The sequence below is a fragment of the Temnothorax nylanderi genome, unplaced genomic scaffold (genome assembly GCF_030848795.1).
Source record: "Temnothorax nylanderi isolate EJ_2023f unplaced genomic scaffold, tnyl_v1.0 TNYL_tig0362_pilon, whole genome shotgun sequence".
Taxonomy (NCBI): domain Eukaryota; kingdom Metazoa; phylum Arthropoda; class Insecta; order Hymenoptera; family Formicidae; genus Temnothorax; species Temnothorax nylanderi.
The window spans coordinates 43,977-60,667 of NW_027249424.1; the positions used below are offsets into that span (position 1 = coordinate 43,977).

At 37.7% G+C, this 16,691-nt stretch overlaps 2 protein-coding genes across 5 annotated transcripts in view; one reads left to right on the plus strand and one right to left on the minus strand.

Moving 5' to 3' along the window:
- Ttll5 (Tubulin tyrosine ligase-like 5) overlaps positions 1–16,691 on the minus strand; it is a 102,115-nt gene that overhangs the window by 14,933 nt on the left and 70,491 nt on the right. The window contains exon 15 of one of the 3 annotated variants that reach the window (XM_071720673.1): positions 9,277–9,471. The exons of 1 other annotated variant lie outside the window; for it this stretch is intronic. In XM_071720673.1, the coding sequence (XP_071576774.1) occupies positions 9,277–9,471 (195 nt within the window). Of the gene's footprint in view, positions 1–9,276; positions 9,472–16,691 lie in introns of those variants that run through there. One more of the 3 variants, XM_071720675.1, reaches the window with a different exon arrangement.
- On the plus strand, positions 2,483–8,061 carry LOC139781784 (uncharacterized). 2 transcript variants are annotated; one of them, XM_071720683.1, is made up of 2 exons: positions 2,483–3,326; positions 6,138–8,061. In XM_071720683.1, the coding sequence occupies exons 1-2, from the start codon at positions 2,779–2,781 to the stop codon at positions 6,289–6,291; spliced, it is 702 nt and encodes a 233-aa protein (XP_071576784.1). In that variant the 5' UTR covers positions 2,483–2,778; the 3' UTR covers positions 6,292–8,061. The 2 variants fall into 2 exon arrangements, with proteins under 2 accessions (XP_071576784.1, XP_071576783.1); XM_071720682.1 differs by having other exon boundaries at positions 2,483–3,319.

Below are 16,691 nucleotides of genomic sequence, written 5' to 3' on the forward strand. Positions count from 1 at the left end.
TTGGACCCAATAAGACCCAACTTGATTTTAATAAAAACCCCAATTTTTTATTGTACCATCTTCTTCTACTAATTAATTTGAACAACTTTTGTCTGAAACATTTTTCAATAAAATCATCGATTTCCGAGATATTACGGCGATGCGAAAGTTAAAATGGGACACCATGTATATATGTATATATTGTTGCGCTCCGTCGGCTTTCGCACACACTCTCCCGCACTCCCGCAGGTTTACGAAACGTCCGCTCGAGTTTCAGTCAGAAGGAAATCTGACAGCCGGGTCGAATCAACAACACATAGCAACGCCCGTTGCTAAAGACGCTCCGCGACGAAAGATACCGGGCGACGTTCACAGCGCGGGTGCAACAATATATATATATTTTTTTTGGAAGTCAAATCAACGTTAATGTATGATAAACAAAGTAAATATATTATACATATTCGTTAATAATATAAGAATATAAAAGTTTAAGAAATTATAAAACTAATGAGAATATTTATCCATGTTCGAGAGCACGCGGTAGCGCGATGTAGCGCGAGGCAACGAGACGACCACAAAAAACAGCAAGCACAGAAATTCAAAAAAAGCGAAATATATTTACAGTGTCAATATGTACAGTGTTTTACAGCGAGTCCTTTTCAGGCGACAAGCCGTGAGCGGTAGCGCGCACAGAGATTAGCACGGCAAAGGCGGCGAGATGTTGCAAGCGCGAAAGCGAAAGCAAGTGCGGAAAAGCGGTGTAACGCGGTGTGCGGTAGTATACGGATACTAGGCGATATCGGCGAGCGAAATCGATTCCGCGGCGCAGCGGCGATCCCTTTATCACCTCCGAGGCGGAACTCCCTCCAGGCTCGTTACAAATAATTTCGGGAAGGTGATTGGCCATCGGTGGCCCACGTCATCGCGCTTACGTCACGGTTTCGGTTGAAGATCCGACGTGCTCGTTACATGTTTTCGATTGCTATGTTTACAGCATGGATCTTTCCTTTGTGCCAGAGCGGTTACTTGACTTTGTTTGCGCGACTGGTTGACCGTGGCAGCGTTATTGTAATGTTCGCGACTGTTCTGGAAGGCGAATAAGGGAAAGATCCATGCTATACTTGATACGATATCTTTATGCGATTGCTTTAATGATTTCTTCAATGCGACTTCACTTTACATTTTAACGAAAGCGTGTTTGCGCTGACACGCGATTGTCATGATCTCGAATAATCCACATTCTCAATCACAAAGTTGCAAGGTTTGAGAAATCTCTAGTATTCGCCGTGTGATTACGTAAAATTTCAAGCATTATGCTATTCTGGCGCGATGCTAATAATGAATAAACGATGTTCAAACATGATGAAATTCTAGATGACGATGTTTTTCGTCCAATTGCGAGCGAAAGTGACGAGTGTACTTTCAAGTACCGTATAGACATAGACAGATGATGTTGGGTTATGATTGATGGCTACATTTTACTTGCATTATATAGTTTAGAATTAGTGATCCTTCGATAGATGTACAATTAAAATAAGAATTTAAAACTTGAGCCCTACATTGTTCGAACCTTTCAAACTACCGAAGCCTGAAGACATATTTAAATAATTCACCTCCCATAAAATTTTTTATATAAAAATATATATAATTAATATGTCTATATGTAGTAAATATGGTCGGCAAGAGAGGGCGCGAGTCGAGAAGGCCCTGGATGGTAGGAAGAGAGGGAAGTCGTGTGGCAGAGCCCGTGGAGAAAGCACGTACGCGGTGAGCTCGGCGCGAGATATTACGGAAGATACTTACGATTACGAATAACGACTTACGATACATTTGCGAGTTGTGTGTGTGAGTGCGGAATATTTATTTCTGCCAAAGAGCTTCTCTGAAGCTCATGTACTCAAATATACTTCATATACATTAAGTGAGTGAGAGTTATTAATTTCCCTGCCTATGCATCAGGCACCCGCATTAACATTATAGGGACGAGACGACTGTCCCTTACTACATTTCAGAAGTGGGATTAGTGACCAAAGATCGCGAGCCTCGTGTGCCTGATTGTGCTACGTAGAAGAAACGGGTCCGGTCAAGATGGATGCCCGTGAATTTTCTATCGCGGCTCTTAGGGAGATGTGCAAGTGGAAGGGCCTGCCCTTGAAAGGAAATAAGGCGGATCTTATTAAGAAGCTCGACAGACATGACGCCAGCGGGTCTTGGAGGGAGGAAATCAAGCGTCTCGGGACCGACGTCGATGTAGGAACAGTAGGATCCGGCGAGCTAGCGAATTCATCATGGCGGGATAATGAGCGGGAAGACGACCGCCAAGCTGCGCAAGATGATGTGCGCGGTGAGATGGATCGGTCTATCCCACCCATACGTTTGCAAGAGCCCCTGATCGGTATGGAGGATTCCGGCGGTGCCGACACTACCGACCGACCACGTACCGAGAGAGAGCTGTCTCCGTCTCATCAGTGGAGAAGAGAGCAGGAGCTATTACGACGCGAATTAGACATTACCAGGCGAAAGAGAGATATGGCAATGCAGTCATCGGCGACATCGAGAGTAAACAATAACTTATGGTCGAATTTCAGACAGCCGATTAGCGCCATAAGCGAGTTAGTAAGTGAGTTCGCGCTTTCGACCGATGGGTGAGGCAATTTAACCTTGTGCGGCAGACGTATTCGTTAGATGACAATGCTGCGCGAGTGCTGATTGGTTTAAAGGTTAAGGATCCAAGCGCTGAAGTGGTTCCATTCCAGACCGGAGCATCTAGAGACTCCAATCGAAAATTTATTAGAGCAGATGCGTAACTTATTCGATGTCCGGCCGGCTAAAGTTGAGTTGCGGCGACAGTTCGAGAAGAGAGAATGGAAGAGCGACGAAACGTTCGGCACATACTTTTACGACAAAGTGATTCTGGCAGGACGAGTACCGGTGAATGAAGACGAGCTGGTAGATTATTTAATCGACGGGATTCCTGACAGATTTCTTCAAAATCAAGCCCGAATGCAGCGGTTCGTGAGGAAAGATATGCTGTTGAGAGCGTTCGAGAATATTAAGTTGCGGCCTGAAAATAAAGGGAAGCACGGACGTGATAGCAATGTTGTTGCATCCGACAAGTCGAAACAAGGAAAACCAGGAGTTCCACAGAAGAACGAGAATAAAGCAGAGGGAACGCGGTGTTACAACTGCAATCAGACGGGTCATCGGATGAAGGAGTGTACCAAGCCAAAGAGAGATCAAGGTTCCTGTTACGAGTGTGGAGTTCAAGGGCACGGTATGCGAGACTGCCCGCAGAGACAGAAGAAGACGACCCCGACGACGGAGCCGGAGCCGAAACAGAGTACGCCGTAAGTAACAAGTGTCACCGATCAGTTTGTCGCGGATAACGAATATCTAAAGTTTGTCGATTTCGAAAGAATTGGTGGCGCGACTAATTATCATTTCCGTTTAGATACTCAGTTAGATACCGCGAGTCCGATTAGCCTGATTAAAGAAAAGTTTGTTCCGCGTGATTGGGTTGAGAAAATAGCGTGTGAACGATATGAAGGAATTAACGGTTCGACGGTAGAAATCGTAGGCGTTGCTAAATTAAAAATTGCATGCGAAGAAGCGACAGCCGAGGACGTAATTTTAAGAGTCGTTACAGATGGCACGATGAAACATAGCGCTCTCTTAGGTAGGGACGCTTTAAAGGTATTAGGGTTAGGTTTAGCGAAACTTCCGGACGGAAAGGAATCAGTGTTGGAAAATGAAATCCTGAATGTGGAGCCGAGCATATTTAGCGGCGGCGAAATAGACAAGTTAGATATTAATCCGGAGTTACCATCTGAAGTACGAGATAGGGTTAAGGAAACTGTCCGAACGACTTATTTGAAAGCGAAACGACCCGAAGTTCCAAAGATTAAAACTAAGTTTAAGATTAAGGTTAAAACCGAGCAACCATTCCATTTTACTCCAAACAGATTATCTTATGATGAAAAGAATAAATTACGTGAGATTATTGATAAATTGTTGAAAAACGGAGTAATTCGTCCGTCAAATTCTGAATATGCTTCTAGGATTGTTTTAGTGAGAAAACGGGATGGCAGTTTGCGTTTATGTATTAATTACACAGCCCCACAAAAAAAATTTTTTTTCTGTCCGGCGGACCGGACTAGTAAATTCTTACGTATTTTGGGTCGCTGAATCCGAATCCGAGGTCAGAATTCAAAAGTTGGTTCGTGTTTTTTTTCTAATCTCAAAAAACATACTTTTTTAGTACATTAGCCGTAATGAAAAAGCGCGAGCTAGTTTCGAAATTCTGACCGTGGATTCGGATTCAAAAGCTTGAATTACATAACAATTGACTAGATTTTTTAATAAAAAATGGCAGATCCAATATGGCGGACCCAATATGGCGGATGTTTTTTCAAATTGATCCGATTCGCTTGAAACTTGGTACTCGGGGGTTTTTGTGGTCGCTGAGTACGAATCTGATGTCAGTTTTCCAAAATTCAAAATGGCAGATCCAGTATACCCGATGAGTTTTTGAAAATTGACCAGATTCGCCTAAAATTTGTTACTTGAGGGTTTTTGGGGTCGCTGAATACGAATCTGACGTCAGATCATAACATAATCACACTGAAAATGCAGTTTTTCCCACATGACTCTGAGAAAGTACAAATCTTATATATTTGACGTCCAAGACCACAATAGTCAAAGTATATCCATGACTTGATCCTTCTGCAACCAGGGTACCTCCACGTGGTGACGGTGGGCAACGGATTTATTCCGGCGTTATAGATACGTATCTAACCCAGGAATTTCGCCTTTTTAGGGTTTTCAACCTAATACCTGCGACTGGTCTGATTACGTCTGCATTTTCAGTGTGATTATGTTATGATCTGACGTCAGATTCGTATTCAGCGACCCCAAAAACCCTCGAGTAACAAATTTTAGGCGAATCTGGTCAATTTTCAAAAACTCATCGGGTATACTGGATCTGCCATTTTGAATTTTGGAAAACTGACATCAGATTCGTACTCAGCGACCACAAAAACCCCCGAGTACCAAGTTTCAAGCGAATCGGATCAATTTGAAAAAACATCCGCCATATTGGGTCCGCCATATTGGATCTGCCATTTTTTATTAAAAAATCTAGTCAATTGTTATGTAATTCAAGCTTTTGAATCCGAATCCACGGTCAGAATTTCGAAACTAGCTCGCGCTTTTTCATTACGGCTCAAAATGTACTAAAAAAGTATGTTTTTTGAGATTAGAAAAAAAACACGAACCAACTTTTAAATTCTGACCTCGGATTCGGATTCAGCGACCCAAAATACGTAAGAATTTACTAGTCCGGTCCGCCGGACAGAAAAAAATTTTTTTTGTGGGGCTGTGTAATTGGTCACTCAGGAACATGCAAATAAATTGCCAGTTCGATTGCTCGGGGGAATTAAGTCGCCAGGCTTAATTATAAATAATTAAAAATAATTATTTTCAAGTCATAGTATAAAAGCTGGGTTTTTTTTAGTAACAAGTATAGGGCTAACACATGTCACCAAAAAAAAAGCCAAGTAAAAATTTTGGTGGCAACATCTCTAAAAAAATTATTGAAAATGCACAAAGCCGGCGCGCGACGGAGGGGTCTGACGATGGCCTCAATTGTTTTTAGCGTCCATGAGTTTTTAAAAACGTGTATTTTAACTATTATGAAAAGATTGATAAACAATAAATAGTGTGTGAAAAAAAAATGGCTTTGCTGGCGCAGCGTTGCGTTATTTGTGAAGATAGTGGTGGTGGTCCAATTATCTTCTTTTCTGAAGAAACATTGTTGAAGTGTCGAATTGTTTTGAAGTCAAGAATTACACATTGTGCATTTTCAATAATTTTTTTAGAGATGTTGCCACCAAAATTTTTACTTGGCTTTTTTTTGGTGGCATGTGTTAGCACTATACTTGTTACTTAAAAAACCCCAGCTTTTATACTATGACTTGAAAATAATTATTTTTAATTATTTATAATTAAGCCTGGCGACTTAATTCCCCCGAGCAATCGAACTGGCAATTTATTTGCATGTTCCTGAGTGACCAATTATCAATATCCGATAAAAATTAAGACTTACACTATGACTTGAAAATCCGTTTTTTTTCTCACCTGCGTACTTTTAAACCCCCCAGGTACGGCCAGCCAGATGTTCGGATTATCGAAGGAGAGTCGTCCACGCAGGTTAAAACGGAAAATCGTATATTACAAAATCACTTGGCCAAAAGTGTCGTCAGCTCTCCGACTAGTATTATTATTGATGAAAAATATTACTTTTATACAGTATAACGGAAAATAATAAAGATACATTAATTAAAAGTAGAAAACGCGGTAAAGTAAAAGGAAAATATCCTCCTAAATTAAGAATTTTCGCATTGACTTTATATTTCAATAGTCCAAAAGCGTATTCCTATGTTCGAAATATATATAATAAGAGCGATATTCTCTCTCATAGTCAGATCTTATATATAAGATCGTCGTAAGTTCATCTTTGTCTACAATGCGAATCGTAAGTCATAAGTCGTAAGAAATTGACCAATTACAGTCGAATTTGAGGAGAATAATCGACTGTGATTGGTCAGTTTCTTACGACTTACGACTCGCATTGTAGACCCCGCATTACTCTCGCCGTGTTCAGATATATCGCGCGTTAACACTTTTAAAGTCTAATCTAAAAATTGTACTAACGAAACTTTGGAAAACAATCATGCAAATATAATCTAAAAGGTTGTAAGTGAAAAGTCAGAAAGTTTCAGAATCAACTTTTATGCCACACTGTAATTAAAAAAATAAAACATAAATTGAGAGTTCGCCTCATACGAGGGCAATGGAGGATTAATAAAAACCTTTTCAAATTGTTAAATAAATAATACAAATAAAATAATGTCAACTATAGTCATAAAATAATGTCAACCCAAAACAATTTTGCAGTAACACATATATGTCGGCAAATTAGTCAAACAGATTTGATCAAACATGTCAACAGACTGACATCAATTATGTCAGCATTCAGCTTACCTATGTTCTGCCAGCAGAGTCTGATAACATAATCAAATAGCAGATTGATAGCAGAACCTAGACGATTCCTGCAGGCTCTGCTCAATTTCTGCCGTCAATTTACTGTCTGATTATATTATTAGCAGACTCTGTTGTGCTTCTGTTGGCGTTCTGCCAACATCATGTAGTATATCAAAACCGATATCAAATCTGTAGTCTTTTTGCCGACAAAATTTGTAGCAGATACTTGGCAATATTATTTGGTTTCGACAGACTTGGCTGTCTGGGTAGTATACTATTTCTAAACACTTATAATTTATATTTCTTGTTAACTCAATAATAATGTAAAAAATAAATTTAATTGAGTTTTGTGATAAATCTAAGTACTTGCGAAAACACCGCATGTTCGTTAAAAATACTGACCAAAATTTGAGTAATTTTTTACAATAATGAATAATTACGAATCTTAAAAATGTACTTTATATTAATTGGAGTTACATATTTTAATCGGCCTGAAGCTGTTAAATATATTTTTTAATTATCATTTATAAGTACAATTATTAGCTGCCTTATATACTTAAATTAAACTATCAAATAATTTTAAAATTATATATAGAATTCTCTTTAATATATTGAACTCTCTCTATTCAAATAATTTTAGTTTCTTTGATACAATAATGTCAATAATGTAAAACCTTATTCTGTTATTATTGACTAGATACAACAATACATATCTAGAGAAAATCATTATGATATTGTATAGAAGATATAATATATTAATAGGCACATGTGTTCTTCCTGCGAAGATACACATAGGCTGACATAGTTATTTTTGTTATCGTAATCCTAACAAAGTTTGTTTTAGCTAAAATTAAAATAAATTGAGATTGAACAGCTTGAATTGTTCCATTATTTTTAAGACAAGGAAAGTTAGTGAAGTGTTATAAGTTATTTTATCCGTGTTGCGTTAGGACAGGCCCCGGCTATTCTATTAATGAATGATAAGAGCAAAGAGAAGATTTTGTTTATAACTTGTATGGAGTAAATGGAAGTTTTAATCGATCCCCTTAGGGTTACAATTCTCATCCATTACTACCCTTCTCCTAGCTCTCACTTAACCTTTGGGACCAACGGCTTAACGTCTCTTTCCGAAAGACGGAGCCCAGTTTGCTCCGCACAAGAGCCTATCTTGCACGGAGGGCGCAGCTTTCGGAAAAAACATTCCATGTTTACATGGCTCTAGTAGACTCGAACCTGGTTCTTCAGATTACGAGTCTGGCGCTCTACCACTAGACCACACTGCCGCCTTGTTTATAACTTGTATTCTTATTCACGGATTAACAGATAGCTGTAAATCTTGATCAACTGTCATAAAGTTCATTTTCGCTGGAAATGTAGGATATGCATTGAGTTATATTTAATAATAAAAGGCGGTAAAGAAGAGAGTTTAGGAATATCTGACTACACTATCGAACACGTGCGGTGGTATGCAAAAATAAATAAATATATATCAATACGTAGTGCAAAAAAAGTTCATCTGACTCTCTCTTTTTACCTCTAACATAATAATTATCTGACAATAAATGCGAATTAGGGACTGTAATGCGTGCTTGTTCTTTGGAATTTAGCTTACCATCAAATTTTAAGTACTCTATATATAGCTATAATTAACAATCTATTCTTAATCACAAACAAAAATTTGATGACGATGGAATCTTAACATAAGCAATTGTACTTCTTCTCAAACAAGTAACAAATCAGCTTTTACATTAAAGAATTGGCCCGTTCAGAGCAAAACAATTTTTTCCTTCACTATGCTGGTAATATAACTGATTAATATTTAATTTATCTCCAGTCCATATTGATTTGTCACGCCAGTTAATTGTTATTGCTTGAGTAATGATATAATCAGCGATTTCAAATTCATCTCGCTATCTTGAAGACTATTATAATACGAATGTGTAATATTAACTTGTATTTGTAAATATTAAAGCGCCTTAGAGCGTATCCAAAATATTTATATTTGAAACTATGCTTTTGATACTACATGTAAGAAAGATTCATTACGATATCAGGGCATAAAAGTAGTTCCCACTTTGTATTAAAATAGCCTCATGTAACACTTAATTCAACAATTTTCAAGAGAGAGAGAGAAAACAGATATGATTCTAACAGACTAGGGATCATAATTATATGTATAACTTTTTTGTTTTTCTCTCCCCCTCTCTCGTGTTTTCCGCGAATAATAAATTTTTTAAAATATAATAATTAGATTACCTATTAATTGAATTATTACATCTGCACTGTTCTGCTGTGGCGGCATTGAAATATACTCGCGATGTAATATGCGGTAAAGATCCAAGAAGATTAGCACCACGCAAATTTCCAGCGAAACCACTTCTTCCTAAGAAACTGTGAGCGCACTTATAAAGACGTGTTTGCAGAATCAGTATATCATCGAGGTCCTGTTCACTGTAACGTAATCATATCACATTTTAATTTACTATTAAATCAAATTAAATTCCTGGTTCGCATAATTTTTCCGCATTCTATTCTGCATCTTAAGGGGATCCTATAGTGGAGGCCGAACTTCCTCGACGTCGGTAATGTCAACATTTCTAATCCTGTTTTCTATGTTATATATCTATATCTGTCCTTGTCTAACGAGAGGCATCTGTCCTTGTTCGATTGCTGCGCCATCTCTCGCTACACGCAATACTGTTTATCCTATCAACCTGAATGTGCTTTTGCTTAATAAGACTTCATTAGAAAAAATCTTTTTTTCTAGGCGTTGAATCTTATAGTTCTATTTACACAATATCCCAAGCAGCAGACAATGTTTTTTAAATGTTTTTTAAATATTTATTTTTTATTAATTATACATTGTACAATTTATTGTAAAAATAATATTTATTTAATGTTTATTAAATATTTATTTTACATTGATTATTTATTTGAAATAGTGATTTAGAGAAAATATTTATTTAACGTTTATTTGACGTTTATTTAATATTCCTTTTACATTAATAATTTATTTGCAATAATGATTTAAAAAAACATTTATTTAACATTTATTCGACATTAATTTAATATTTATTTTACATTAATTATTTATTTGCAATAACAATATGAAAAAAATATTTATTTAATATTTATTTAATATTTATATTTAATATTTACTTCAAATATTATTTTATATTAATTATTTAATTGTAAGAGATGTTTCAATCAAATTTTTCTGTTGTCGTTTTGCTTTATAAATTATGTGCCGTTCCGTAAAAAATTTCCGCGTCATAGGACCCATAAGATTTTTTAACACTTTAAAGATATGTTGTAGACAATTACAGGTAAGAAGGAAGCGTCAGAGTCAGAGGATCGTCACTTGTCCATTCGATCATCAAAGTCAAGCAACGTGGGCGCGGTACCATACTCGGATGGGTGACCGGTTTGAGAGAGCAGTTTTTTCAGATGGGCGCGCGGTTGTACGCACACCCAATATATAAAAAAACAGTTAGGAAAGCGGTTTTTAGATAAAGAAAAAGAACGTTCTTTAAACGTTTCTTTGTCGAAAAAGTTGTTAAAATAAGCGTTCTTAATAAAAAAATGTTTAATGTTAATAGAACATTTATTTAATGTTAAAAAAACATTTTTTAAAGTTAACAAACGTTTATTTAATATTAAAAACACATTTTTTAATGTTAAAAAAACGTTTTTTACAATATTAAAATAAATATTTTTTTAATAAGAAAAAAAGAATCTATCCCATTAATTTAAACGTTTTTCAAATATTTTTTTTTCATTACTAAAAATGTTTTTAAAAACGTTTAAAAAATATTTTTTTGCTACTTGGGATTGTTTCTACATGTTGTCCCTAGTCCGCCTGGGTGTCATTTTATACATATAAACTGCAGTATTTTTGTTATTGTCGTCAGATGACAGCTGTATGTGCCCAAATTAGTAAAATTTTTAATTTTTTTTCGTTTCCGATATGAAATCGTGTGTCGCGGACTAGATTTTTGTGCGTACTTTAATTCTGTAAAAGGATTTTGCAATTCTGTAAAGCCAATTCAAAGATTTCTTAAAATAAAAAAATGTCGATAACTACTGCCACTATAGGATCCCCTTAAGGGGATCCTAAAGCTGTCTGTAATACCGACATTTTAAAAATGCGTATATCTTGCTGGAAAGCTCCCAGTATAACCAGTATGTTCACTCTCTGTCGACACCTTTGATCTATTGGTTTCCAATTTTCCGCCATTATTTTGGTTGGATCATCGGCGTATCAACGGTTAAACGGGCCCCGATTTTCAAGGTTATGTTATAACCTCTGCTTTTATTCAGCATGGAAAATCTGATCAAAATTATCCAAAATTTTCCCCAATATGCAAGCGTTACTGCGCGTCACACTGATTTTCCGATATTTCACCTCAAACCTCAAACGTACGAAAATCACTTAGCGTTTGTGGCATTACACCGATTTTGCACTACCACACAATACACATACAAAAATGTTCTAATTGGTCCCCGCTAAAATAATGTTGATGCGCAGTACAGATCGGCGCAAACCACAAAAAAGGGTTGAGTAAACATAGGGGGAAGTAGGAAAATAGGACGCAGTGGGTAATAGTGCGCACCTCAAGTTTGAGACTGTGACGATAGCTAACGACACGTGAGTGGCAAAATTTCAAAGCTTACGTCAATTCTAGATAATATAGATACATTTTATCCCAGCTCAAAGCTTCGTTTGAACAGAGGAAGCGAAAAAGAAAACGCGCGCCCGTTTCCTTACCATTTTGAAACGACAGGAGTTAAGTGGGCTCGTAAGTGGGCAATTTTTATTTGTCACTGTAATTGATATAACATAGTGAAATACGATCCCTTGGGAACCTTTTGCCGCGTTGGTCCCATAATTTCATTTGCAGTTCGCGAGTAATTGACAAAATTGTCCCGGAATAACAAATCGGGGAATAGTGCGCGGCTTTTATTTATGTCGATTTTATATATAATAGTTTATTTATATTCGAATTTATATATTGTTACGTCCTGTTGACTCCACGATTTCTTTCTTTCGTGGGATCGCTCATTTCATCACACAAAACAGACGGAAACCGTAAAATAGCGGTTATCAATTGACGAAGCGGATGCACTCCAACTGTCATCGCTCATTAAATAGTAAATGACGAAACCTTCCAGAAGACTCAAGCCTAATAAAATAGGCAAATTATAGACTTGTTTGTCGCATTCCATTCTAATTCCACGAAATGAAGCACGAAATTTCAATTATCTCGAAATTTCGTGGCACAGGGCGCAACAAATTAAAAATGCCATAAGGATCTGGGTGACCTCTCGGGTCACGGGGAAGCTGATCTCACGCTTTTCCGTGAAACGCAGATTTGACCTAAGACCCACGGCTCGCGGCGATTGATAAAGTTAAGCCTCTGGAAGGGACTGTCAAAGGGCAAGTGATAACGTACTCGCCAATGAATAGCCGCTAATTAGAAATTGCTCATAGACAATGACGATTTTTGGGGAAACTCGCCAGGGGATAGGCGGAAAATCGAAACCGACGTCACGATCAAAAGAGAACTCCACCAATCAAATCAGAATAAAACATAATCCCGCCTCCTTAATTTTGTATAAAAATCGCGACTTTGCGCACTTGGAGGCACTTCTGATCCAGTCCGAGACGTTTTATCTTGAAGCCATATTTACCAGCCGTACTTTTTACTCAAACGTGAAACAGATTTCTGTTGCTCCCGCGGTTTCAACAATCGCGAGTAGATTCTGTGCGCGTCAAGATCACGTCGCAGTCCCGAACCGAGTCAAACCTACGTCGGGAAGAATCCGCCGCAGTCACCTCAGATTCCACGATCGCAACCATCAATAGTAAGCCCGAGATACCCGCTCGTTTGTCATTATACATCTTTACATAAATATATATATGTATATACTATATACGAAAATACATATATATATATATAAATTTATCTTTAAAACCTCCCCCTATTTCGGATTCAAAATCATAAACTAATTTTTAGTGTACTCGCAAATACACCGCCGCAAGTCCTTGGGCATAACTATCCGGAATCGTATAAAACGAAACAGGCGCGCTCGTATAGTGGAGCGACAGCTCCTTGCTTCATTTTTAAGACGCAAACAGTCTCCGCATATCGACCACTCTATCCTTGATTCTCCCCTTTCGCCATCTCCCTCACCTGTCTGTTGTTCCCTTGCGTATCGGGTGTTCCCCGATACCCCAGAATCATCCCCCTTTTTGGAACCTTCCTACTCTCCAGTTCCTTCCGAGGAACTTGCGGAGTTCCGGGAGAGATCTCCAACTTTCAATTTCTCCCCGGTTCCTTTCGTATATCGAGAGGAATCTCTAGACAGAACTGGTTCCCCCGCGCTCTCTACCTCGACCACCCTCTACCGAGACCGATCACCCTCTCCCTCCTTCTCCGACTCGAGTATCGAAATACTCGAGGAATTCTCCCCCCGAACCTCATCCCCCATAAAAATAGTTTACGAATATATAAATTTATGGTCAATTAATAACCATTCATTGTACCGTAATCATAATCTTACGAAACCGTAAATTTTAAATAACTATTTCTTTGAAATAATTCTAGATATTCTACACTAATGACTATGTTACCAAATTAATGTTTGTTTATTTTATACATTGTCTTTTGTATCCACACATACATAGCCCATACTCTTTCTTCACAATCTGATGTAAAATATTAGTTAACTTACCAAATGTATTCTGGCGGGCAGGATAGCCATTTACTATAGATTCATTTCCCTTAAAATCCTGCTCGATGACCTCCGTACCATTGTAACACCCGCGCCTTCTACACACATACACGCCGCACTCACACGCATTTATGTAACACAATGATTTTCCATTTTGTTCTTTTCTTGTAATAAATGTGTAATAATTTTAAAATAATATTGGCTTCCCATTATTTAATTTAAGACCTCGCCTCACCGCTACCTCTCTAAATCGCACAAGATCCGATCCCCGGTAATAGGGATATTACATCCTTGACCGAAAACAGGACCGCGAGTGCACGAAACTCTCAGCTGGCGTAATAGCGTCCCTTCTGGACGTTGACCCACCACTAGAGTTGTCCCGAAAAGTGCATTCGACTCGAGGCACGCGCCCTTCTAGCGTGAACCCGAGAGAACATAAAGATCTCGTTACGTCTTCCCACACCCCCTCCCTTGGATAGCCTTTCCTTCGCTATCCGTCGAATCAATATACCTAAATTCCGGGGTTCTGACGTAACAATATATTTATGTCGAATTAATCGTGTGTTGAAACCATGAGTCAGTTCTACTCGAAAAACAATTTTTTTTAAATGTCCTTCCATTTTTAAAGTTTCGCGTTTAATTTTCAATTATTTATCATCACTGACATTAACTATACTTAAAACTAATGATTTAAGCAGAAAAGTTCGAAATTTATCCGCTGCAGACACAAATTTAGATAATTTTTAAACTGCGCACTATTACCCGCCACTTTCATTTTTGCCCAATTTTACATCGGCCTAAATATCGCTGAATAAATATTTAACAACAAAATTATTATCAAGTATGAGTTCACATAGTTGTAGACAAACGTTTAAAGGTTTCATAGCTGCATTTAACGGATAACACCACTCCAGAGTCCCGAAAATAGAAGAATTTTTTGTGGTTAACCCTTAAATGCCACACCTCTCAAGAATCTCGTAAATGACACATGGGGTCTAAAAGACCCCAGCATGAAAAATGTCTCCTTACTTATTGATTTTTTGATATTTAGTTATGAAAATTATTTTCAATGTTGTTCAAGGCTTAGAAAAGAGAATAAAATGCTTATATTGTTAAAATTTCAATTTCAACATAGTATAAAAAATTAAGATCGCCAACAGTTAAAATATTGGCTCCAAAATCAAAAAAATAAAAAATAATAAATAAATAAATATGAGCTCCATTTTTGGCGGGAACATTTGAAAATATATCATTGTAGAGGGTCTGGGGTCCGCTGGACCCCGGGTGTCATTTAAGGGTTAAGAAAGAAAGTAAATCAAAAATCTATTTAAAGGACTTTATTGTACACGTCTTAAAGTGTATAAAACAATTTTTTATTTTTCAAATAGCGGCGCTTTTAAATAGCGGAGCCTTGTAAACGTAAGCGTTTCCTTGCGAGAGCTGCTCCGGGGCTTGCAGCATAAATGCCGCAAATTTTGACCTGGAACAAAAAACCAAAAATTTTCATAATCTGCATGATAATAGCTAGAGAAATACGTAGGGAATTTTTAAAATATTGTTTTTTATAGAAATAGCAAGCATTTGAAAAAAAGTTAATTGAAACTTTCAAACAACTTTTTCTTCAAATGCTTGTCATTTCTATGAAAAACGATATTTTAAAAATCCCCTACGTATTTCTCTAGCTATTATCATGCAAATTATGAAAAATTTTGGTTTTTTGTTCCAGGTCAAAATTTGCGGCACTTATGCTGCAAGCCCCGGAGCAAATCCCGCAAAGAAACGCTTACGTTTACAAGACTCCACCGCCGCCATTTAAAAAATAAAAAATTGTTTCATACACTTTAAGACATGTACAATAAAGTCCTTTAAATAGATTTTTTATTTACTTTCTTTTTTAACCACAAAAAATTCTTCTATTTTTGGGCCTCTGGAGTGATGTTACCCCTTAAATTAATTGTTACTATAAAAGCCATTTTGTATTAACAGATTTATTTTAGGTGCGCACTATTACCCCACTTTTCTCTACTGGTTATATTGTGCTTAACTAGATCGCTAACTTTGGACTTTGGCTATGGAAAAACTGTGACGGCCAGCTCCCAGATAAAATGGCGGCGGTGCGTGTTAGTGCGTATGTGATACCCAGTGGGCATGTGTTGGCTCTAGTCTATCCTTGTCTACTTATATCCTTTATAGTCCCTCTAATCAGAGTTTAGATAACTTGCTTCTGGCAAAATTCTGCGAGAGAGAAGGATATAAAGGTGCGATTTCACGATGACGCTCGACGCTGGATTCGAGCGTCAAATCTGGTCACGTGATAGATTTCAGCCAATCCAGTGGTTAGGTTATATTTCGCGTCCCTCTGAATCTAATCACGTGACCAGATTTGACGCTCGACGCTGGATTCGAGCGTCAAATCTGGTCACGTGATATATTTCTTAATTTCCGCGTCGAATAAAAAAATCTAAACTGTGTTTAGCTTTGACGCTCGACGCTCATTTCAGTCAATCCAGTGGTTATTTCAGTCAATCCAGTGGTTAGGTTATATTCCGCGTCCCTCTGAATCTATCACGTGACCAGATTTGACGCTCGAATCCAGCGTCGAGCGTCATCGTGAAATCGCACCTTAAGAGAGAAAGAGAAAGCGATGTACATTCATAGATATTTGAATGGCCGATGCTATCCGAGAAGGAAATATGTGAGCCATTAATAATACGAAGAAGAATAGAGATTTGAAATCCTTAACCAGAGATCGGACATTGAGGTCGTGAGGTCAAACCGGAATGACGTTTTTGATGGCGGTTTATTTTGATTGTTGAATAAATATTAGAGCTTGGAAAAGGAACTGGATAACCAGGTATCCGGGTACCCGCCCGCTTGCCTGTTAATCTGGACCGGTTCCGCGGGTACCCGCATAATTCGGATACCGGCATCGTATA